This window comes from Amblyraja radiata, chromosome 25 (genome assembly GCF_010909765.2).
Source record: "Amblyraja radiata isolate CabotCenter1 chromosome 25, sAmbRad1.1.pri, whole genome shotgun sequence".
NCBI lineage: Eukaryota > Metazoa > Chordata > Chondrichthyes > Rajiformes > Rajidae > Amblyraja > Amblyraja radiata.
The window spans coordinates 11,970,762-11,996,534 of record NC_045980.1 but is presented as its reverse complement, the minus strand read 5'-3'; the positions used below and the strand labels follow the sequence as shown (position 1 = coordinate 11,996,534).

Here is a 25,773-nt window from a genome sequence, read left to right as displayed (position 1 = left end):
TTAAGAAGAAATTTCAAGAAGGTTTAAGAAGCATTAGTTCCATTGAGATATATTTTAAAAAGTAGCAAACCTGAGGAGGGTAGAGGGATTGATTAGTTATGGGAAGATAGAGAATGAGTATAAACTTGCAGAGAATACAAAAAAACGGTTGTTTTTACATCAATGTAAAGAGGAAAAAAGATTAGTGAAGACAAATTTAGGATTCTTGCAATCGCAAATGGAGACAAAGAAATAGCAGACCAATATCAGTTCAATAGCTGCTTTGTGATTTGTGTTAATATTTGCAATCAGGGTATCACTGACAAGGTTAGCAATTCTTCCCCATCCTTAGTATTCCATGAGATGGTGGTAATGAACTGAATCACTGCAGCCTTTTTTATTGAAGATATTTCCACGATGCTTTTGCACAGGGAATTGTAGGATGAAGACCGAGTGACAATGAAGAACCAGTAATCTTTTTCCTAGATAGACACAAAAAGCTGGAGTAACTCAGCGGGACAGGCAGCATCTCTGGAGAGAAGGAATGGGTCGAGACCCTTCTTCAGACTCTGCAGTTCCTTCCTGCACACAATCTTTTTCCTAGTTTGGGTGGTGTGTGACGGAGGGGAAGCAACAAATGCCATGTTCCAATGCCTTTGCTGCCCTTGTTTTCCTTGGTGTTAGTAATCACTGATTTGGGTGAGTGACTATTGTACATTTTGTGCATGGTGTAGACTGCAGCCACCGTACTCTGGTAGTTGCAGGAATGAATGTTTAATGCTTGATGAAATGAAAATCAAGTGGGTTGCTTTATCCTGGGTGGTTTTGAGTCTTTATAGATGTTGGTGCTGTACTCATCTAAGCTATGGAAGAGTATTTTATTACACTTCTAATTCATTTTGTGTGAATTATGGGAAGGCCTTGAGGTGTCAGGGGGTAAGCTGCAGGATATCCAACCTCTAACCTGGTCTTACAAGGCATTTATCTACACAGAGTGCTGGAGTAACTTAGCAGGTCAGGCAATTTCTTTGGGGAACGTAGATAGGTGATGCTTCGGGTCGTGGCCCTTTTTCAAACATGACCCGAAACATCACCTCCAATCTTCAGGTTCTCCAGAGATACTGTCTGACTTGCTGAGTTTCTGCTGCATTTTGAGTCATTTTGTGTAATAACGAGCATCTGTTATTCCTTGTTTCTACACAGCATTTATGCCGTTAGACCAGTTAAGTTGGTGGTCAGTGATAACACTGAAGATATTAATAGTCATACCATTTAATGTCAAGGATAGGTATTTCCATCTTGTTGTAGATGGTTATTGCTTTGCATTTACTCACCATTTATTAGTCCATCTCATGTATAACTATAAATCAGTAACCTCTGAAAGCCGAAGATAGACACAAAATGCTGGAGTAACTCAGCGGGACAGGCAGCATCTCTGGATAGAAGGAATGGGTGACGTTTTGGGTCGAGACCCATCTGCCAGTCTGAAGAAGGGTCTCGACCTGAAACATCACCCATTCCTTCTATCCAGAGATGCTGCCTGTCCCGCTGAGTTACTCCAGCATTTTGTGTTTATCTTCGGTTTAAACCAGCATCTGCAGTCCTCTGAAAGCCACACTGTGAACCTCTTGGCTCTCTCTAATCGTTCATCTGAAAGTTTTATTTACTGTAATAATAAAACATCAGGTAGTCAGAACATCATAACGTATCCTGTGTTTGGTAAGTTTTCAGCAACCGTTGTCTAATCTTGGCTTCACAAAGAAAGACATGTAATCAGCATTGAAGGATGGGCTCAATGTTAGTTTATTGAAGGGAGTTGTCATATCCTTGGGCACACACCCAAATGTACTGGTGAAATAAGTTGCAGCAAAATGAAAAAATAATCTTGCAATGCAGAGGATGAACTGGACACTTGTTTCCTTCTGCATTCTGTACTGTCTTTTCTGGTTGGTTGATAGGGAGATGTTACATTTTCATGTGTCCTGGCACAAAAATTAAAAACATACAAAGCCAATTGCATGACATTGCAATGTGGCTCAGTCACTATAAATATGTATAAACACACTTTAAGATAAACACAACATACAGAAAATACTGAAGAAGGGTTTCGGCCCGAAACGTCGCCTATTTCCTTCGCTCCATAGATGCTGCTGCACCCGCTGAGTTTCCCCGGCAATTTTGTGTACCTTCGATATTCCAGCATCTGCAGTTCCCTTTTGAATACAGAAAATACTGCTTGGGCAGTATCTGTAGTGAGAAAATGTTTACTGGTCAACAACTCTTCATCAGGGCAGGAAAAGTGAAGGGCCTGTCCCACTTTCCCGAGTTATTCATAAATTCTCCTGAGTTCACGAATTCTCCCGAGTTTTCATACTCACAGAATGTTCGTAACGAGTCCGTAGGCGGACGTAGGAGTCCGTGGATATATCGTAGCGGCTCGTTATGCCAGCCGTAGGTAGTCGGGGCTATTTTTTTACTCGTGGACATTTTTCATCAGGCCGAAAAAACGTCCCGACTTAACTGATGCCCCGAGTACCTACGGCTGGCATAACGAGCCGCTACGATATATCCACGGACTCCTACGGCCTCCTACGGACTCGTTACGAACATTCTGCGAGTTTGAAAACTCGGGAGAATTTGTGAATAACTCAGGAGAATTCGTGACTAGCTCGAGAAAGTGGGACAGGCCCTTGAGAAAGGAGGTTTTTTTTTATTTGGGGAAGAGTAAGTTTGTTGTAGAATTGAGACCAACATTGTCCAGTAGTTTTAGTGCATGCATGTAATCAATCATAACTGACCTTACTGGAGTATTGTAAATAAAAGATCAGTGGGCAATTAGAGAGAGGGAGGGGGAAACAACATGCTGAAACAGTGAGATGCAGAACACAGAAAATGCTGATAATCTGAAGTAGATAGGAATATTGGAAATATCCAGCATTGGGCATCGTCTGTGAAGAGGGAAATATTGAGTTAAGGTCACAATTTTTTTCCCTCCCATCCTACAACTCCCTGTCCAAAAGCATCATGAAAATATCTTCAATAAAAAGACTACAGTGATTCAAGAAGTCAGTTCATTACCCACCTTCTTGTGGAATATTAGGGATGGGGACGAATTGCTATGCCCTTGAACTAAGCTCATACATCTCTCTTTACAGTCCTACAAGCAAATTGGCTATGGTTAACTGTAGGACATTGAAAGCAATTGACTCCTGGATAACCTTGGTTACCACCCTACCACAAACATTTCCTAGTTCTCTCTTTCCCATGCTCTTTCTGCATTTTGAAAGTTGCTTGTCTCGTGTGTCCCCCCCCCCCCCCCCCCCCAGCTCTGATAAAAAATCAATTGACATGAATCATTAACTTTTTTCTCCATAGATGCTTCCTGACTTTTGTTTCTTTCTCCATAAATGCTTCCCGACCTGTTAATCTTCAGCATTTTTGATTTTTTTTCATACCAGAGTGGCTGAACTAGAATGGCTCAGAATATAATCTAAATTTATAGTACGCAAATTTATAATGATAGTATCCAATGGCTAAAGTGGACAGAGTGCAAAAAAAGGAAAGCTGTCTGCTTGAAGTACTTAGTTACTAATGAGCAATACAGTTTCGGGTTTGAAGCACATTCCAGTGCAAAAATCTAGGTTGGCATTCCTGTGTAGTACAGGAATTCTCTAAGGTGCCATCATTTAAATGAGATTGGTCAGGCATGTCTTTTTCTTTGATCACTGTCTGAAGTTGAGAGGGAGAATTGACCACAGTGTCCTGGTCTGGATTTATCTTTTTGATTATCATAAGTGAAACAAATTAGTCTTATTACAATGCTGTTTGAGAGAAATAATCAAGTGCAGAGTGTTCAACACCTAAGCAACACAACTAGCTGTTAATCTTCCGAGATCACAAAAACACACTATATTGGTATGAAACTTTCTAGTTTCCTGTCAATTTTCTACCTCGTCCAAGTGTGAAACAAATAGCTTACTGCGTGAGAATGTCTTGTCTAATATCATTGATGCACTGATAATTATCGGTCTACAGTATTTCTGAATTATTCAACATCTAAAATCTTGAATAGCCTATATTGTTTGCTATTTTGTTAGTTTTGGAAAAAATAAACTTTTTTAACTTTCTAAGTACAGGGTACTATTATTTATCCAAAGGCAAAAGAAAACAAATGCTGCGGTGTAGGGTCTTGCTTTTCCATATTTGGTTTCTTTAGGGTTTTCTGCAAAATGAAATTGAAAGACATTCAGAAATCTCCCTTTCCAATGGCTTTTTATTGAATAGGAAGGACTTGCATTTACATGGTAACTTATTATATGTCATTGATGTATTGTAGAGCATCTTGAAATCAATGAAATGCTGTTATATCAGCAAACATGCCAAACAATTTATGTACAGCAAGGTAACAAAAACAGGACATGAATGAAATATGCAATTAATTTGTTTGATATCTGAAGGAAGATTGTTTGCCAACATTTTTAGTAAATGCACAATTTAGAATTATGCTTTATAATCCCTGATCAATTAAACAGCCTGATGTTGCCTTGGCTACAAAGCTTTGACATGAATGCTATCATCCTGATAATACAACACACCTCATCACTGCACTGGTACAACTTATTTTATTATGTCTTGAAGTGAAATAGTGCAGAGACGAGAAGAAAGACAAGCGCTGTTCAAGCGCTTTTGATTGCAACATGCGCCTTAATTTAGTTCAACAAAGAAACTGACAAGTTACTAAAGAACCATAGTTCTTGGTTGGGCTGCTGGGTGTCCCCATATTTTTTGTTTTTATTACCCAAAATGTGTTTTTGAATCATTGTGATAGTGTTGGAAACAGGCCCTTTGGCCCAACTTGCCCAGCCAACATGTCTAGGCTACATAGTTCCACCTGCCTGCGCTTGGACCATATTCCTCCAACCTGTCCTATCCATGTACCCATGTCTAATTGTTTCTTAAACGTTGGGAAAGTCTCAGCCTCAACTACCTTACCTGGCAGCTTGTTCCATACACACACCACCCTTTCTATGAAAAAGTTACCCCTCAGATTCCTATTAAATCTTTTCCCCTTCACCTTGAACCTATGTCCTCTGGTCCTCCTCGATTCCCTTACTCTGGGCAAGAGACTCTGTGCATCTACCTGACCTATTCCCCTCATAATTTTATACACCTCTATAAGATCACCCCTCTTCGTCCTGCACTCCAAGGAATAGAGACCCAGCCTACTCAACCTCTCCCTATAGCTCACACTCTCTAGTCCTGGCAACATCCTCTTAAATCTTCTGTGAACCCTTACAAGCTTGACAATACCTTTCCTATAACATGGTGCCCTGAACTGAACACAATATTCTAAATGCGGTCTCGCCAACGTCTTATACAACTGTAAGTTGACCTCCCAACTTCTATACTCAATACTCTGACTGATGAAGGCCAATGTGCCAAAAGCCTTTTTCACCACCTTATTTACCTGCGACTCGACCTTCAAGGAACCATGCACCTGCATTTGTAGATCCCTCCACTTTACAACACTCCCCAGAGGCCTACCATTCACTGTGTAGGTCCTGGCCTTATTAGGTGCCCCAAAATGCAACACCTCACACTTTTCTGCATTAAATTCCATCAACCATTCCTCAGCCCACCTGGCCAATCGATCCAGATCCTGTTGCAATCTTTCACAACCATCTTCACTATCTGCAAAACCACCCATTTTTGTATCATCAGCAAACTTGCTAATCTTGCCCTGTATGTTCTCATCAAAATCATTGATGTAGATGACCAACAGTAACGGGCCCAGCACCGAACCCAGAGGTTCTCCACTAGTCACAGGCCTCCAGTCCATGAAGCAACCTTCCACCATCACCCTCTGCTTCCTTCCATGGAGCCAATTTGCTCTCCATTCTGCCATCTCTCCTTGGATCCCATGCAATCTAACCTTCCAGAGCAGCCTACCATCTGGAACCTTGTCAAATGCCTTACTGAAATCCATGTATACAACATCTACAGGTCTGCCCTCATCGATCTTTTTGGTCATATCTTCAAAAAACTCAATCAGATTTGTGAGACACGACCTCCCACGTACAAAACCATGCTGACTATCCCTAATCAGCTCTTGCCCGTCTAAATGCCTATATACCCTATCCCTCAGAATACTCTCTAGTAACTTTCCAACTACAGATGTTAAGCTCACTGGCCTATAGTTCCCAGCATTGTGCAGCCCTTCTGGAAAAGAGGCACTACATTTGCCACCCTCCAGTCTTTCGAAACCTCTCCTGTATTTAAGGACAGCTCGTAAATATAAATCTGGGCTCCCGCAATTTCCTCTTTGGTTTCCCACAATGTCCTCGGATTTGATCAGGCCCTTGAGATTTGTCTACCTTCATATACGATAGTACCTTCAGTACTTTGGGATTTAGACTTGAACACGTTCCAATGTGAGATAATTTATCTGTGGTTAATTTATAAAGGGGGGAGAAACAACTTTTCTTTTGATCCCCTTTTGACCCGAGGTGCAGAACCTTGCAGCGCTTTGGGGGAAAAAGCTCTGGGTCTGAGAACACACAGCAGTTTAACAGGGTGTCAATATTCCTTAGTCTGCACATAGTAAGCTTTTGATTAATATTACAGGACCATCTTTTACGCAACTTTATTACCGATTGTTTTCAATTTTGTGCAGGATCTACAAAAAGTTTAACTGATAATGTATAATAGTCATTCAGTATAGAAACGGGCCCTTCATACACTTTGTTCCATATCCCTCAAACCCATCCCTATCCATGTATCTATCCATGTGTGGCAACCTTTTATGTGAACACATTGTATCTTAAAGGCTGGTTCTCACGTTGCGAGTTGACACAAGAGGTACCCCGAGTGAAAGACTCGTGGTTGTGTACGAGATTGCAAGTGTATGATCAAGAGTTTAACCGAGTTCCCACGGGTATGACAAGTTTGCCGTTTACTTGTAATTTCTGCGATGTTCCAAGTTCGTCTCCCGAGTTACTCTTGAGCCAATCCTGATTGAAGGTTTGTTTTAATAAGCAACAGTGTTATGTTTTAATAAGCAACAGTGTTAAAGAAGACCTCTCCATCCTGTGGATTTGTTTTAAAGATATAATTCAGAGCGGCCGCATCTATTGATGTGACCTACAAAGGGAAAATGCGCACCATCCAGTGCCAGAGCAGTTATACTTATGATTTGTTTGAAACACACAGGTTTGATATGTTTTAATTGAATTTACTGCCATGTCTACACACTGCGGGGAGACGGGAGATTAAATCTTTGAATGTGGACGGATGTGCACATCAGATTGTTGTGAGACGGAGCTCAGGGTTCGCCTCCTGAGTTGCTTCGGTGCCCAGGCGTGAGTTGAGATGGAGAGAGGTTGGGGGGGCGTCATTAATCTGTCTGGGGTGACATGGCTCTTGGGTTAGGCTGGGATCATTCTCTGCGGGGTGATCTTAGTGCGGGAGACAAGTGTAGGATAGGTGTACTGACTGTGTGGGCAGAACTTTGGAAGTGATTGCCCACCAGTCTCAAAAGCCGCTGTGTCTCCCTGTCCCTGGGATAGTAGGGGGCGACCAAACAGCACAACACCCCCCTCCCCCTCCACACCAACACGAAGGGCAACGATCCCAAGGCTTTAGCGTCAGAAACAGCGGGCAGGCGACAATCACCTGCCATTACGCGAGAAAGATCATGCACTGTTGTAGGTCTCCTTTGCACGTCGGTGTTTCTGTCTTTCTCCACTCATTGTTGGCCCTATCTATCACCACCCCCACCTACACCCCTCTGCTTCTCGGCCATGTGTGTGACCCCCTTCCCTCCCCTCTCCAGCTCCCCGCCCATTGCACCGGCGCGGGGGCTTTGCACTGTCTTCACGTCGATGATGCCAGCAGGTCAGTTCCAGTTGCACCGGGGCAGTCGCTCCCTTCAGTTTCCCAGGGGGTCGGGACGGGACTGGAGTTGGGAGGGAAAGGTGGGGGGGGGGGAATGGGGGGGGATGGGGGGGTTAGGTGGGTTAGGTGAGCAGGAGAGTAGGGTTGTTTGCAGTTGCAGAGGGCGGGGGCAAGGGCGGTACAGTTCCCAGTCTCAACTCCTGTCCAGGGGGGTGGCCGGAGACGTCAGGACCAACGGGACACCGACCCCCAGGCCCACCAGGCCCACTGCAAGCACGGAGAACCCAGAGGCCAACAGCAACTCCAGCCCAGCCCTGCTCCAACTCCAGAGGAATCCGCTCCCCGATGGGCCGCTACGGCGACAAGTGGCAGTTCGCCCACAGCCCGAGCTGCGCCCCCTCATCCGCCACCCCAAGAACAAGACGTACCTTGCACACCATCAGCTTCTGCCCCTACGGGGAGCGTGTTCCTCTGGACTTGGAGCGGGGCTGGGCTGGAGTTGCTGCTGGCTGTGGGTCTCTGGGATCTCCGTGCTTGCAGTGGGCCTGGTGGGCCTGGGGGTCGGTGTCCCGTTGGTCCTGACGTCTCCGGCCACCCCCCTGGACAGGAGCTGAGACTGGGAACTGTACCGCCCTTGCCCCCTCCCTCTACAACTGCAAACAACCCCACTCTCCTGCTCACCTAACCCACCCACCACCACCACCACCTTTCCCTCCCAACTCCAGCCCCATCCCGACCCCCTGGGAAACTGAAGGGAGCGACTTCCCCGGGTCGACTGGCATCGACCTGTTGGCATCGCCGACGTGAAGACAGTGCAAAGCCCCCGTGCCGGTGCAATGGGTGGGAGCTGGAGAGGGGAGAGAAGGGGTCACACACATGGCCGGGAAGCAGAGGGGTGTAGGTGGGGGTGGTGACAGATAGGGCCAACAATGAGTGGAGAAAAACAGAAACACCGACGTGCAAAGGAGACCTACAACAGTGCATGATTTCTCTTGCGTTATGGCAGGTGATTGTCGCTGGGAAACTGAAGGGATCCACAATCTGCTGCTGCCTGCCCGCTGAGTTAAAGAGTTCCCACGGTAGACTCACGATACACTAAGGTAAACGCACGGGCCACTATGTTATTACAACGAGTTAAAATGTTTCAATTCTTAACCACAAGAGTAAAATTGACTCGTGGAAAATTTCAAACATGTTTGATTTTTTGCAAGAGTCGACAAGTTACACGAGTACCTGCCGTTAGCGCCATGAGTCTCCAAGTTGCGTCCACGAGTTCCGTACGTTAATCGTACGTTATTACCACGAGTTTTAACTCGGGTTACTTCTTGTGTCAACTCGCAACGTGAGAATCAGCTATAAGGATATCAATAATGGCTCTCAGTGGGTTATTTTGCTTAAATTGTCATTCACAATCAAAGAATGAATGTATTAATGTTTAATATTCGAAATACTTTATTTTGACGATTTCTGTTTGTGTATTGACATAGGAAAAATACATCATGGCCTCAACTTTGCCTCTAGATCAAATGTATCTTTCGGAACCAGATAAAAAAACTGGGAAAGCGCAACAGTTACCAGCATTGGTGAGTTACTTCATACCATTATCAGAAAACTATCATGGACTGATAGAATTTCAGATTTGTTCTCTAATGCCTATCCTTTCTCCTTACTATCAATCCTTGAGTACTGTCCTGAAATCTGCAACTGTGCCAATAATTCAATTGCCCTTTCTTGCTGTTTTTGACTTTGTAACTCAATTTCACCTCTGAAAAATGTCATGCATTTTCTTCTTTCTTGATTGGCTATTGATTCTCTCTGCTATTTAGAGTTCAACTCAATCAAACCAGTGTATCTTATAATCTAGAAACAAGGAACTGCAGGTGCTGGTTTTCAAAATATAACACAAAGCACTGGAGTAACTCAGCGGTTCAGAACAGATTTCCCGACCCGAAACATCACCTATCCATGTTCGCTGGAGATGCTGCCTGACCTGTTAAGTTGCTTCAGCACCTAGCGTCTTTGCTTGGAATCTATGTCAGTCACCAATCAAACCCATTCTTGTAGCCGTAAGTGAGTCCTCCCAATACTGATTTGGATAGTAAAATCTCACCTCAAACTGGATTTGAGAGGCAAGCAGTTCCAATTTGGAAAGCCATGAGTCATTGATGGATATCCTAAACAGGCTTATTATTATGGCAGCAACTGTTTGTGTGTGGGTTGTAGGCTCCATAACAGCCTAAATGTCCAATGAAAACAATGTTTGGGAAGTGATATTATAGTTCATGATGTGGACAGTAATAAACAAACATCACACCGAACATAAATCCAGACATTCTGCAATACTGGAAGTAGATTTTTCAACAGATGTTTCATGTAATGATAACATGATGCAAAATAATATGAATACACAGCAAAAGAATATAAAAGTATATAAATACTGATTGGGTTACAACTGACTATTATGTAAAATTCTAGTCATTGCACTTTAGATTGTGAAGGTCCCTGAAAGGTACAGAAAAGAACATGCAGGCATGGTTTCAGATATGAAAAATTCAGTCTGTTAAGGGACCCAACCTAAAAAAAATTCAGAGATGTTGCTTAATCTGCTGAGTGACTACTCGGTATTATGTCTTTTATTGTAAAACAACATCTGTTTTTCCTTGTTCCTACATGACATTTTCAGGTATGCAGTTAGAATAGGGAAGCTGGAGTGATTCTCCTTGGAGCAAAGAAAGTTAAAGTAGGATTTGATGGAGTTCCTGGAGGGAAATTCTTCCCATTAACAGACATTTCATTAATCAGGTGATTTACAAACTGATGAGCAAAAGTCAGGATTTGAGGGAAATCTCTTTTAGGCAAAAGAGCTGGCATCTGGACCTCGCTAGCTTGAAGTTTAGTGGAAACTCACATGAGCACTGGTTGATTGTTTTAACCAAACTTGGAGACAGAGAATTGGAATCGACAGACTTGTTCCACAAAGAGAAGGTTGGACCATCCAACCATCTTTTTGATTGTGTGGTGATATAGCAGATTTACCTAAGAGTTGGTTTATGAAAGGATAATTTATTAATGGAGGGTGACTGATGCAGTCTGTATTTTTTCTTTTAAGTAAAATTAATGTATTCATGACTTTTCATTATGTCTGTATTTAAAACAAAAAAATTAACATTTCATCCCCAAAAAAGCATCCAAGCAGGAAAGAAGATTGTTACTTTGTGTTGTATAAACCTCCACCTCAAGATGACATGCCAGCTCTGGTGGAAGAATTTTTGGAACGAGCCAACTTCATTGCCAGTGATCTGGATTGGTTACTATCTCTTCCTCATGATAAATTTTGGTGCCAGGTAATATAACTTCCTTTCTACCTGAAAGTTAATGCCATTCATAGTGAAATGTCCCCCTAAATAAATGTTCATAAGCTCCTAATGCATAGAAGTAGATTTGGATCATTTGAATGGTCCTTCAAATGACCATTCAAATCTACTCTGCCATTCAATGATCTAATTTTCCCTCTCAACCCTTTCCCCTGTCTTCTCCCCATAATCTTTCACACCCTTACGAATCAAGAAAGGTAATGGAGATCCTAATTTTTTGGTCTTATTGATGGGAACAAGGCCTTGGTCATCGGTACATTATATAAAACTTGTAGAGGTAGACGCATATTGTGTAAAAATCTGCAGGCTTCTTGAAAAGTACAGTTTGAGGGATGTTTGATGCATCTTGGAATGTCTTTTTGTATTTCTGTACACATGGAGTGATGGATTAATATATGCAATTTAAAATGGAAACTGTCCCTGCAAGTTTGTCACATGGTCCCATTGTGCCCTTGCATTTGGGAAGGTGTTTTGATAGGCACAATGGAATACCATGAAAACCATTGTTTATTTTTTTTAATTTGAGCCGAAGAATTTGTGGTGGAATAAACTGATAGTAATTGTTGTGATAATGTAACTTTTTTTTGCTTGCTTTTAGGTTATTTTCGATGAGACTCTCCAGAAATCTTTGGACTCATTCTTGCGTTACACACCTCGTCAGTATGACGGATTGGAGAATTCAAATCTAGCCATAGCAGACATGCAAAAACGCCTCCATCGCAGCGTTTTCATGATTTTTCTTAGGATGTCCACTCACAAGGAGTCTAAAGTACCATAACTTCATTTCTTAAATAAATTGTTGGTTTTTCTATTCCATATGGAATGTTGATTTTGGCATATTAGGCATAACAAATAGAATTAATATCAGGCAATTGAAGATTTACAGGCTTATTATTGTTCAATCAAATATATTTAAAACAGATATTTAACCAAATGGGTTCAAAATCAAAAGTATCTTTTCTATAATATTTTATTTCTACTTTGTATTTTATTATTTTATGTACTTGTAACAGACATTTTAGACAAAAGCAAATGCTAATAATTTGTTGCCTTGGGTAGGGAAGTAAAACTTTCTGGAACCTGAAATGAATCTCAGCAGACATTAACTTTCTTCTGGTACCTTTATCTGTCACTAGTGTATTTTCATATAAATAACTTTCCAAACTTGTTTCATTCAGCTACAAAAAGGAAATGGGCTAGTTGCTTAACAGGGTCAGTGCTGTACAAACACGCTGATGTTTCTATATACCATTAACTGTACCCCCACAATCATGTAAATTTCTGAGAGATCTAAAACAAAGTTGCCTTAATCTTGCCTAAATTAAGTGTGATGGAAAATTCCTTTCTCACACAAATAAACAAATTCACAAAGTCTTGGAGATATTTTCCAAATAACCCATCTATCTTAAACGTACAGTAATATTAGTTGTACTCAACCTGGAGAAGGATAAGAATGCCAGGGAACTTGTGACAGTTAATAGAGATGTCTTGGAGTGAGTCCACATTACAGAAGATGAGGTACCAGTGGTGTTAAAACACATACAAGTAGATAAACCCCTGGTCTAGGGAAGAAATTGAAGAGCTACTAGCGAAGGTGCTTGTTTTATCAATAGCTATGTATGAGGTGTTAGAAAACTGGAGGGTTAGTTGCTCAAATCCTGTCAGATATAGAATGTACACAAAATTGCTGGGGAAACTCAGCGGGTGCAGCGGGTGCAGCAGCATCTATGGAGCGAAGGGATATAGAATAGTAGCTTGTTTGCCTACCATAATTACATTTAGAGCTGTATTAAAACTGCATGTACACCTGTACCACCTTATGTTGGGGAATCACGTGTTACTAGAACTATAATTTCTAAAATGAGATGATCACTTTGAAGTGAAGAAAGGTTGAAGGAATACAATTTAAAAGGTATGAACAAACCTTTGGGCAGCAATTTGACTAAGCTGTAGTCTGTCTTTTGGTGATCTATAATCAATCTGCAACAAAATCAAGCACTACATTTTTAATGCTAATTATATTTTGCCACGTGAAGTTGCACTACTGAAGCTATGTAAAGATTAATTTGTCAAAGAAATATAGAACTGAATAGCTCTATTGTCTAATTTTTAGGATGGCTGATACATGTAGGTTTAGATGAAAATATATATATATTTTTTTTCTTCTCTAATCTATTTTATATCTTCATTAGGAACACTTCATTACACCCAATGTTTTTGGAGAAATTATCTATGACGGTTTTCTCTTTGACATCCCAAAAGTCTTTGACTTGTGTATAATATTTGGAAAAGGAAACACTACTCTTCTTAAGAAGATGATTGGTTAGTTTGAAAGAAATGTAGAGCTTATTTTGAAAAGAAACTTTAAAATGATTTTCATCATGTTTATTTTCGACTTTAATTTTTTTTCTTATTCACAGGGAATATTTTTAATCAGCAGCCAAATTATTTTAATGATTTGAATGAAACAGTTCCCACGATCCTACAGGTATTGAAACTAATTTGTGCTTTCTGTATAGTTTAAATATTTCTCCACGCATTTTGTACATATCCTAGTAGGTTGTAAATTTGCAGTTGGCAAAATGCACGCAAACGTTTATAGTGTAAAATAAAGATGCATTTCCTGAAAGTTGATGAGAAATGTTGTTTCCAAGAGAGAAAAATTCATGTCCAACCCTGACTGGAGGCAAGAATATCACCTCTCTTCCAACTATAGACATTGTATGTGAAATGGAGCTATCAATTTCCTCTTTACCACCTTCTGACACAGTCCTTTGGTGAATTCTTAGATAAACATCTTACAAATGCTGTGATTTATCCTGAAAATGTCTAACACCTAAGGCCTCTCTAACTTGTGACATTCCTAACGTGGCTCTGCGAGTACTAAAACAATGAAAGTCCAAACTAATTGTCAATGCTGTAAATCCAAAATAAGAACAGAACATGCTGCAAATACTCAGCAGGCTAGAGTACATCTCTCTGTGGAAAATAGTCAATGTTTCAGGCTGGAGACTCTGCCTCTGGACCCCAACCTGAAACTTTGATTCTATGTCTCGTTCCATTGATGTGGACAGACATGCATTTACTGTTTTTGTACTGATCAGACTAGTCTGTGATTTACAATCTGGAGCATTGTTGTTGACACTGGGAAATGTATACCACGCATTAGCAGTTTCCTTCTCGACATTCTAATAATGGAAATGGTTAAACTGATGCCGTGGGTATAGAGTTCAAGATTGGAGTTGAAGCTGATTTATGAAACTATGTGAGATTTACTCCATAACTGCCCAAATTGCCTCAGAATACAAGACTGTGACATTAGTGTTACACATTCAACACTGAAATTCACTCCACATTTATACCACATGTCCTTAAGATTAGATAACATACGAAAAGACAAGCTAGACAAGCTAGACAAGAAAGACACATGCGTCATTCATATAGTGATTCTTTGTCATGTTTAAAATAGTTGAAACTAATGTTTTTAGTTTCTAAATTTATTAGTAACTAAATGTATTATTATTTTTTTCATTATTGTCAAGGTTTACAGTAGTATCTGTGAGAAGTGTGGCTTAATGTGCGAAAATCATTTCAATTGCCCACAAAAGATTGATGGCCAAACCAAAGTTTCGCCCATGGATATGCCTCTGCAGGTATTGCTCACATCATTGATTTAAAAAAAATCATAACTAAAATATGCTTTAGCTTTGTCAATGGAAAACAATCTTTTGCATGGAATCTCTTGTGTATCTTATGTTTTAATTAAGATGAATGAATGTAATTTTTGTATAAGCAATAAGAAATTGTTTAGATAAATTAATAGCACCAGTATTAGTTTATTGTTATGTGTACTGAAATACTGCGAAACACTTTGTTTTGCGTGCTATCTAGGCAGATCATACAATACACAAGTATAACAGGGCTCTAAATTTTAACTTTCGTGACCCATGTCTGGTATCTACTTGAAATTTGGCACAGATTTAGATAAAACATCATTGATAAGGGATTCATAACTCGTCAGTGCAAAATGTGGAACACTAATTAATTAAGCTAATTAGAAAAAGTAACAGCGCCTTCTTGTGCTCAATAATATATAGCTGTATGTGGGAACATTGAATACGGGACTGCCACAGAGGTCCCGGGTTTCACCGGCTCCTGAACCCGCCTAATTAATGGGTGAGGGCAGATCCTGTTTGTTCCCCAGTTCACTGAACCCCACTGACTGCCAGTGTGCAGAGTGGGGGTCACCGCCATAGTGGGACTGGGGCAGTGCCAGGCTGGGGGAAGGCTAAGGCATCTTCCACTGAGAGGAAATTGTCTAACCCTAACTCGCCCCCCCTTCCAGAGCTGCCCACGGCTGGAGCTGGAGCCGCTTTTGGACCGGCTGCGGGTTCCGTACGTGTGGCCGCTCAGCGCGTCCACCTCGGCCAGCCGCTCAGCGCGTCCACCAACGCGAACATGCCCTTCTGGATCATCAGCAGCAGCCTACCCGACGCCATGATTACACTGAATGTCAACATGGTGGGGAGCAGCACTGCCCTGCACGCCGCCCTGGCTGCCTTTAGCACCCCCATAGCACCAGCTCCGTCAGTCCGCCCGCTCGCTCGCTGCAACACCAGCCGGCTGACAGCCCGACCGATCCCTCACAGCACCCACCGGCCGGCAGACAGCCCGACCGACTGACCCTCTCTCTTCCCCCCTGCTGCTCAGCTTCGCCCAGGTCCGCCTTCAGCACCCCCATAGCACCGGCTCCGTCACGGAAGTCTTCAGAAAAAAAAATAAGCCTGCAGGCTGGAGGTTATCGGGTTACGGGCAGGATCTGGCCCGTGAGCCATAGGTTGCCAACCCCTGCCCTGACCTTAACCCTAACCTTCTTCATGTTACATTTTCAGTTATGATTTCTATAATATTTGTGCACAATATGCTATAAATACAGGTAGATACGTGATTTGGGTCACTAAATGAAACGAAAAAGCACCTCGACCCACAGTCTAGAAGTACAAAAGAGACAGTTAATAGCGCAGAATATATAACATTACAGCTACAAATAAAGTGCAGTTTTTAAAAAAAAAAGTATGAGTGCTGCAACTAGGTAGGTTGTAAGATTGGGGATACAGCCTTGGCATATGAGAAATCCGTTCAAGAGTCTGGCAACAACGGGGAAGAAGCTGTTCTTGAATCTGGTGGTGCGTGCTTTCAAACTTTTGAATCTTCTGGCCAACGGGCAGGGGGAGAAGAGAGTGACTGGGATGTGAGTGGTTCTTGATTACGTCGGCTTCTCTCCCAAGGTAGTGTGAAGTGTAATAATAATAATAATGGATGGGATTTATATAGCGCCTTTCTAATACTCAAGGCGCTTACTCAATACTCAAGTGTAGATGGAGTCCTGGGGAGAGCTTGTTTATGTGATGGACTGGGCTGCATTCACAATTCTCTGCAGTTTCTTATGGCCTTGGGCAGAACAGTTGACGTGCCAAATTAAACAATGATTAACAAAAATAATGAAAATGTAACATTTATCAGTTCTGGTTAAGTCTTAAAGCAGTTACAAAATATTTGTAATATTAAATGCTGAAATTTCAGTGCCTGTTCCTCAGAATTATAGATAAAACAGCAGAATTGTTGCACTTGTTACTTTGGTAACTATTAAGTTGCACACAGTAAACGTGGTAATCTACTAAACAAGTATCTTCTGAGAGGAGACCTTTTTTAGGGATTTGGGTCTTAATAATTTTGAAAATATATTTTTACCTGGTATGTAAAGCCAGTCAGATTACACTTATGAATAATGTTATGCCAAATTCTTTATCTTGTAGGAGTTTAAGGATATTTTGCTGTACCTGTGTGATACATGCACTACGCTGTTTGCATTCTTGGACATTTTTCCTGAAGCTAGTCGTATATTCCAAAAGCATGATTATATACAAAGGTATGGAAGCATACGGCATATTGTTTTTCTAGTCTACCACTTTGATTATATTAGAATTGTGATCTAAATAATAGCTACGCCTTGCTAATTTAAAACAACATGCACATACATGCAATCAAACAGCAAAAGATTGCAGATGTTGGAAATATGACATAAAAACAGAACATGCCATAAATACTCAGTGGGTCAGGCAGTATTTTCAAAATTAAAGGTATAAGTTGATGATCATTCATCAGATTTAGAACAAATTTGAAATTTTAAAGGACAAAGAAATGTGTGTGATAGTGTATATCAAAAGAGTAATGCAAATGTTGCTCTTTAAGAGAGGGTGGTGAGGTTCTTTTTAATACTGCTGATGTCTGAAGGGCATGTACCTCTTTCTGCAAGGCATTCTGTAAGGACTCCATTTCCAGTTTATGTGGCTACGGTTTGAGAGACTACATTTTCCACACTTGTGTCTCTGAGGTGACTTCCATGTCCATAATGCAGCTCTTCCACCTGATTGACAAGGCTCGCAACCATGTCTCTACATTTTGCCTCTTCTCCTCTTGCCCAAAGTAAGGGTTCTCCTTGTCCTCCAATGTGAGCTCTCATGTATTTCCTTCCTCTTTCAGAATCTCTCAATAATTACTCACTTGGTGATTCCTTGTTTTGCTCTTTCATTTCCAATAATACCCTCTTCTTTTCTTGTGGCACATTCCCAATTTGACTGTAGATGGTACAACGTGCACATTGGCCTATTTCCTTCACATCACCCAGGGACCTAAAACTCCCTTCCTGGTGTTGGCCAAGGGTGATCTTGAACTTCCTGTTTTGTCATAGATTCATACAGCATGCAACAGGCCCCTCAGCTCAACCTGTTCATACCGACAAAGATGCCCCATCTGTCACCGTCAAACTACATATCACTGCCACTCTAATCTCCCTGCCTTTGGCCTTTCACATTGTTCCAGTGACAACCAACTGAAGCACAGGGAACAGCGCATTATCTTTTGACCAGGCACTTAACTGTACAACAAACGAATGGTGCAAACTATTTTGGAGAACCAAAATTTCCAGTTTGTTTCAGAACTGTCTACAGGTTAACAACCTCTAACATTATCTTGGGTTTTCTCTCCACCACGTATGCTACCTGACGGCTGGCTGTTTACAACATTCTCTTTAATTTCACATTTCCTGCAATTGTTGTTTGGCATGCCACCGTGTCACACATTTTTTGGGCTGTAATTCACAAGAATTTTTCTTTTTTCCTAACATCGATCAAGGTCAGTGATCTGAAATATTAACTCTTGATTTTCGTTCTCTACAGGTTTGCCTAAATACTGAGTGTTTCTAGGATTTTCTGTTTTTATTATGCATCTACGCTTTTTTCTCTTTGCATTATTTGCATGCTCTAAATCGTTGCCCCTTTTTAAATTAAGTTAATGAATTATTCTCGTTCTTTTGCTAGAATTACTATTCAGTGTGAAATTATGTGCATTATGTAAGTTTTTTTTAAACGATGGTGGACTTTAGTGAAACGATCCACATCATCTCACCAAGTCCACCATCATTTATAATACATTTTCAACTTGACTGTGCCATCTTCCTTTGGGGGAAAAGCATATTTAGGATCAGTAAGTTTTTATAGACCAAAAGGTACAAGTAGTCACCACTAATCCACATGGGTCACATTGCCGGAGAACAAAGTAAGGCGTTTAATTTTTTTAGAGGTATCGGTGCATTGTACGGGCACAGCCCATAATAAAAAAAAGCACTGCATGAGATGGAAAACGTTTTGCTCCACTATTGTTTAGTTTTAGTTTAGTTTGGAGACACATTGCCCCATCGAGTCTACACCGGCCAGCGATCCCCACATATAAACACTATCCTACACACACTATCCTATAAACACTTACAATTATACCAAGCCAATTAGCCCACAAACCTGCATGTCTTTTAGAATGTGGGAGAAAACTGAAGATCGCTGAGAAAACCCACGCATGTCATGGGGAGAACGTGCAAACTCTGTACAGACAAGCAATCGTAGTCAGGATCGAACCCAGGTCTCGAGCTTTAAGTCAGTAGCTCTACCTCTGCGCCACTGTGACACACTTGTTAATGACATATTGAAAACTCGACCATGCCAACTTCCTTTGGGAAGGTGAGACTTGAAATAAAAAAATTATTCCACAAAAACTGCAGATGAAGACCTATTTTCTATTAGGCATGACACATTACATCAATACATTGTGATGCTACACTAGTGTCAATTTTTATTATTTGGTTTTATTGCAGTGGCAAAATATATTAATTGGCACACGTAAGCATGAGTAGTTAAGTATAATTTTGCACAATTGCAAATAATTAAAAATTAATATATATTGAAATATCTTTTTGACAATTCTCTTTTTTGCAGATTGGCCTCGTTTTATGAAGCAATTATCCCTGAACTAGAAAACACAATTAAACAGAGGCGATTTGAAGAAATTGGGTAAGTTAATTCAGTGATGGATTTGAGGTCTCTTGGGTTTGTGTCAGAATTTTTTCTTTTCTATTTACTTTATCTAAATTTTATTGAGCCATTATTCACCTTCAGCCTTTGCTAGGAGGGTTGAAATGTTCCCAACTTTCTAATTTTTATGAAATTCGGTGCCAAATTTATATCAACAGGCTGGACATTTTACTCTCACAATCTCAAAGAAATATCCGTCTTACTTGGCTAAGAGAACTGTTGGTGACTTGAATTACTGCTGGAAGTGTGAACTAAAATCTGATGTTCAACTTCAACATATAACTATGGGCACATTAAGTTTTGATCCTTATTTTATATTAATCAGATGTCTGTGATAGATTATTACCATTCACCAAGTAAACCTACAGTATTGATCGGTTTGACTGTGAATTGGTTATTTCATTTTATTTGCTTTTCTCTTGGGGCAGCTCAGTGGCGCAGCGGTAGAGTTGCTGCCTTACAGCGTCAGAGACCCGGGTTCGATCCTGACTGCGGGTGCTATCTGTGCGGAGTTTATATGTTCTCCCTGTGACTGTGCTCCGGTTTTCTCTCACACTCCGAAGACGTACAGATTTGTAGGTTAATTGGCTTCTGTAAAAATAAATTGTAAATTGTCCCTAGTGTGTGGGATAGTGCTAGTGTAAGGCGTGATAATTGATCGATGCAGACTCGGTGAGCCGAAGGGCCTGTTTCCATGCTGTATCTCTAAAGTTTAACGGTTTGATTAATTTTACATTAGAGATGGTACTGACTAGTGAAATATCCTGTTGCACAGACCCATGCAGATCAAGTATACTATAGTTATTTATGTACTAACCACTTCCACTATGCACTAATAGCCTGCTTTAGCCCTTATCCAACAAACATCCCTGCTGCCAAGTCTGAATATTTTTTACTTCCAGCACAACATAGCCAGCTAATTTATGAAGAATAAAGAGCAGCAGCAATTTGTGGTGTTTTTTTAATGAATCTAAACCACACATGAATAGCATTCATCTTCACAGAGAGGGTATAATCAGTGAAATAGGAAAATACGCATTTATTATTCAGTGGCCTCCTTGTGATTAAGACTAGTAAACTGAGCCACACTTTTAGACTCTTAGATTATTGAAAATATTGTTATCAACCATGTCATGGAAACCTAGATATAATAGTCCAGATTTACTGTATAAAGGAAGAATTAATTCAAGTTCAGATCATTTTATTACCCATCCTTCTGCTCTCCCTGCTCTTTCAATTCCCCTCATTTCCCAAAGTGTTAATATTTTATTTTTTTTACTTTTTCTTCAGATTGCAAAGTGATTTGTGGAGGAGACTTTCACACTCGAGGAAGAAAATTATTGAAACTTTTCATCACATCATTAATTTCAAGTGCCTTCAACCTATACTAGAAAATGGGTGTGGAAGCAGCAAATCTAATTTAATTTATATTTTAATTTAAATTTAATTTAATTATATTTTTAGAAAGCTTGTTGTGGTCATTCATAGTTAAGAGAATGACAAGCATGCTTTTCAAGTTGAAAGATGTTGAAGAATATTTTCTTGCAAGGTTGCAATTTCTTGCAAGGTTCACTAGACAATGGTCAGGGCTGTTTGTTTTAGTTATTATGCATTGGTTTGAGTGTCAAACGCATCATATTTTTTTGAGGCATTACTACAGAAGACATGTATTGTCTTGTTAGACTAGCGGGTCAGGCAGCACCACTGGAGAGAAGAACTGGTTGATGTTTTGGGTCAAGACCCTTTAACTATGAGCCAGGGGAGAGACAGACTAGAGATCTTGAAGGGTAAGGTGTGAAAATGACAGATCAAAGCAGACGATGGTCAAAGAAATGTGGAATGGTTCATTGTTGGCTGAGGCGAAGGTGACAACGAGGCATGCAATCAGTAAAATTAATCAGCCAGTGAAACTAATCGGAGAACTGGGGTGGGGACAGGACGGAGAGAGAGGGAAAGCACATACTGTATTATTTCCAAAGAAATTAAATCTGTAATCATGAAGACCCTGGAAAGACTTGTGCTGGCCCACCTGAAAAATATCACAAACCCCCTGGACCCCCTGCAGTTTTGAATACCGGGCAAATAGATCAGTGGATGACGCAGTCAACCTAGGCCTGCACGTCATCCTCCAGCACCTCGACAGCCAGGGAACTTATACAAGGATTTTGTTTGTGGATTTTAGCTCTGCATTCAACACCATTGTGCCAGAACTACTACAATTGCAAACTCTCAAAGTTGACTGTGCCTGAACCCCACTGTCAGTGGATCATTAACTTTCTGACAGACAGGAAGCAGCATGTGAGGCTGAGAATGCACATCTCAGACCAGCAGACCCTCAGTATAGGAGCACCGCAAGGCTGCGTACTCTCCCCTCTCCTTTACTCTCTCCACACCAATGACTGCACCTCCACAGACTCCTCTGTCAAGTTTACAGATAACACAACCCTGATTGGACTGATCCAGGATGGGGAGGAATCTGCCTACAGACTGAAGTGACACAGCTGGCATCCTGGTGCCATCGCAACAACCTGGAGCTTAATGGTCTTAAGACGGTGGAATTGATAGTAGACTTTAGGAGAGCTTCCCCTCCCCTCCCCCCACTCACCATCAACAACATCACAGTCAAATCTGTGGAGTCATTTAGGTTCCTTGGAACCATAATCTCCAGGGACCTTAAACGGGAAGCTACCATCGACTCCGCAGTCAAAAAGGCCCAACAGAGGAGGATGTACTTCCTGCGGCAGCTGAGAAAACACAATCTGCCACAGGCAATGATGGTCCAGTTTTATACTGCCATCATAGAGTCTGTCCTCACCTTCTCCATCATGGTGTGGTTTGGCTCAGCCACCAAGCATGACATCCGGAGGCTGCAGCGCATCATTCGATCAGCCGAGAGGTTGGAGGCTGTAACCTTCCCCCCCCATCGACGAACTGTACACTGCAAGGGTCAGGAAGAGAGTGGGTAAGATCATCTCTGACCACCCCCCCTCACCCTGGCCACAAACTCTTTGAAGCACTTCCCTCTGGAAGGCGACTCCGGACTGTCAAAGCCGCCATAGCCGGACATAAAAACAGCTTTTTTCCACGAGCAGTAGCTCTACTTAATAACCAAAAGTCTGTAGCCTCCTTTTGTTCTGGTATTTTAGTTCATTCTTCACATGTTTAAATTATAATGTTTTAGTTTTAATTGTCTAATGTATATTGTGTTACTTGCGAACAAAGCACAAAGGCAAATGTATACATATTTGGTTAATAAAATGTATTAAATTCAACGAACTCAAAATGATAATCTATATAGACTTTAGAGATTTTAGAGGGACAGCAAATAATCAGTGGGAACATATATGAGAATAGACAATTGAGTATATTTCAGTTAAATATGTATGTATGTATGTCTTGCAGTTTATACTTCTATTTTCCATAAAATGCGGAACTCCAAATGTAAATTTTAAATTTACATCTGATTCTCTACCTTATCAGATCCCTATAAACATTTAAAAAACTTTAAATAATCACCCTTCAACTTTTTGAATTTGAAAAGATACTGATCTAATTGTTTAATTATATAATTTATAATTTAAATTTTAGAGTGTTGAAGTGACACTGTACTTGAATTATGAAATAAAATAGTTTAGTATGAGGAAACTTGCATGAAATTACCTTTAGAAATGTCAAACAGTACTCTCGATAATTTATTGATGGTCCTTGACAAATTTGTTTTTCCTTTTGTGTAGATCTGAGCATAGTCTGACTTTTATAGAAGATTTCCTTCAAATCTTTACAGCTCTTCTACACCAAAAGAGGTAAGTGAGTAGTCAGACTGGAGAATGTTTAGCAAATATGAAAGCATTCAGACCTAATGATATTTTCAAGTAATTTAGATTATCACATATCTTAAAGCTGCAAAAGCAGTTGTTTGAGGTGCAATCTTAATTTGGAAGAAAAGCGAACCTGCCTTAGTGGAACCCTTAAATGTATTGTCAGTTGTAATGTAATGCCACGCAGCATTTAAGCCCAAGGTCTTGGACAGTGCCGGATTTACGTATAAGCTAAACAAGCTATAGCTTAGGGCCCCCACTTTCTAGGGGGCCCCCCGAAAAAATTGATGGGCCTCGAGGTCTAGGGGGGCCTCCGGCCAAGGCAGAACACCTACCGTTCAACTCTGGGCGGCCCCCCTCTCTATCTCTCTCTCTCTCCATCTCCCCCCGCTATCCGTGTCCGGGCCGCCGGGCTCTGTTCGCTCCTCATCCGCCGGCACGGCAGGCCGCCTTGCACATGCGCACAACCACGGCCAGCACATCATCGGCCGCACTGCGCATGCGCACTGCAACGGCAACTGGTCGGCGCTGGGCACTTTCTCCCTCGCTTTGAATTGTGGGAGATTTGACCGCCATGGCTGTCCGGTCGTTGGGGGCCTCACAAGTGGAACAGCTTAGGGCCTCTCTTCATCTAAATCCGGCACTGGTCTTGGATGTCCCTGTGTGTTCCTTTGGAAAAGTAATTTTATTGCCTACATAGCTTACACATCCAACAAAGTACAACCTTAACTGGTTTTTTTTTTGTTGCAAGAGAAGGGAAGGAAGATGTTGCACGGCATTTTTATACTATTGATTTATGCCAAGATGATTAATGACAGCTGTAATGAAGTGTATACCTGACCTGTTCTTAACTGGAAGAAATCCGACAATTTTGCAGACCAGTGAACACCATTGGCAACTGACCTAGATTATTTCAATATGATTGGAAAATACACATGCATTGAAAAAGTTATCGTTACTTTTGCTCAAAAAAGTATATTTGCAGAAATTCTTGTAAAAGTGTTCTGATATTGATAATAGCTGCATATTCCAAAGTGTACCAAATGATTCAGGTCAGTTATTTATTTTTAGTATTGTGAATTATGTGAAATCGGCAGCGAGAAACAGCAAGGGGAGAAACAGCATCCCCGTTATATGAATCAGAACTTATTCTTGCAAGCAATTGAAGTAGGCAAAAAACAAAGTGCCAGAGGAACTCAGCAGGTCAGGCAACATCTGTGGTGGGAATGGACAGACAACATTTCGGATTGAAATCATTTTTCAGACTGATGGAATAGAAATTTGTCCATTCTCTCCACAGATGCTGCCTGAACCGCTGTGTTCCTCCTGCTGTTCGTTTCTTGTTTAAGATTCCACCATCTGCAGTTTCTCATGTCTCTATGTCTGCAAGGTTTGATTGTGTTGCAACTTCAAATTTTATCATTGTTTGCACAGATTTCTGACAGACTATGATGAGCAGTTTCCAGTGGCTGATGATATCAGCCTTTTGCAACAGGCATTTCCTGCACTGTATCCTTTACTCTTCATAATAAGCTGCTTAAATGACAACTGGTTGGAAACAAACTGTTACTTTATCATCATTTTGTAGCAAGATTGATAAAAATGGCAAAAGAGCATGTTCCTTTATGGACCACTAAATTAGATCATCTATTTTTACAGATTTGCCAATAATCTCTAATGTTTTAATAGTCTTTAGGCAGAGTAATTCTAAATATTACTTTCCTCTTCATACATTTATGATTGAACTTATTTTGGTGCTGAGTGACTTAAAGGTACAGAATAGGCTTCTAACATAATGTAATTGAGAATTGTCATCTTTGAGTACATCCACTGGGTAAAATATGATTTAAATTCAGATGAGAAGCTATTTGTATGCAACATAATCTGATTAATAAGCCCCCTTAACATCCAGACTTTAAGGTTGTGTGTACAAATCAACATTCTAGAGAATGCTAACTAAAGAATAATCATGTAATTTTGAACAGTGACATGACTAACTGGATGAATTTTACCCTGATTAAGATTCAACATTAATAGCTAATGCATGGTATAAGTTGATTTTATCTTTTGTTATCTGAGCTCTCATGCAAGTCTTTCATTAGCTAGGGTCTCCACTACGTCTGCCCAACAAACCAAAGTTAACTGTTTAAGAAGGAACTGCAGATGCTGGAAAATCGAAGGTACACAAAAATGCTGGAGAAACTCAGCGGGTGCAGCAGCATCTATGGAGCGAAGGAAATAGGCAACGTTTCGGGCCGAAACCCTTCTTCAAACCAAAGTTAACTG

The 25,773-nt window shown here is 40.8% G+C and overlaps 1 protein-coding gene across 2 annotated transcripts in view; it reads left to right on the top strand.

The window, feature by feature from the left end:
- Positions 1 to 25,773, top strand: part of ascc2 (activating signal cointegrator 1 complex subunit 2) — a 55,979-nt gene that overhangs the window by 7,213 nt on the left and 22,993 nt on the right. For both annotated transcript variants that reach the window (XM_033043162.1, XM_033043161.1), the window contains exons 2-12: positions 9,360 to 9,455; positions 11,058 to 11,216; positions 11,845 to 12,015; positions 13,439 to 13,568; positions 13,667 to 13,734; positions 14,789 to 14,899; positions 17,063 to 17,175; positions 19,574 to 19,648; positions 20,960 to 21,067; positions 23,404 to 23,472; positions 24,922 to 24,996. In XM_033043162.1, the coding sequence (XP_032899053.1) occupies positions 9,372 to 9,455; positions 11,058 to 11,216; positions 11,845 to 12,015; positions 13,439 to 13,568; positions 13,667 to 13,734; positions 14,789 to 14,899; positions 17,063 to 17,175; positions 19,574 to 19,648; positions 20,960 to 21,067; positions 23,404 to 23,472; positions 24,922 to 24,996 (1,163 nt within the window). In that variant the 5' untranslated portion in view covers positions 9,360 to 9,371. The remainder of the gene's footprint in view (positions 1 to 9,359; positions 9,456 to 11,057; positions 11,217 to 11,844; positions 12,016 to 13,438; positions 13,569 to 13,666; positions 13,735 to 14,788; positions 14,900 to 17,062; positions 17,176 to 19,573; positions 19,649 to 20,959; positions 21,068 to 23,403; positions 23,473 to 24,921; positions 24,997 to 25,773) is intronic.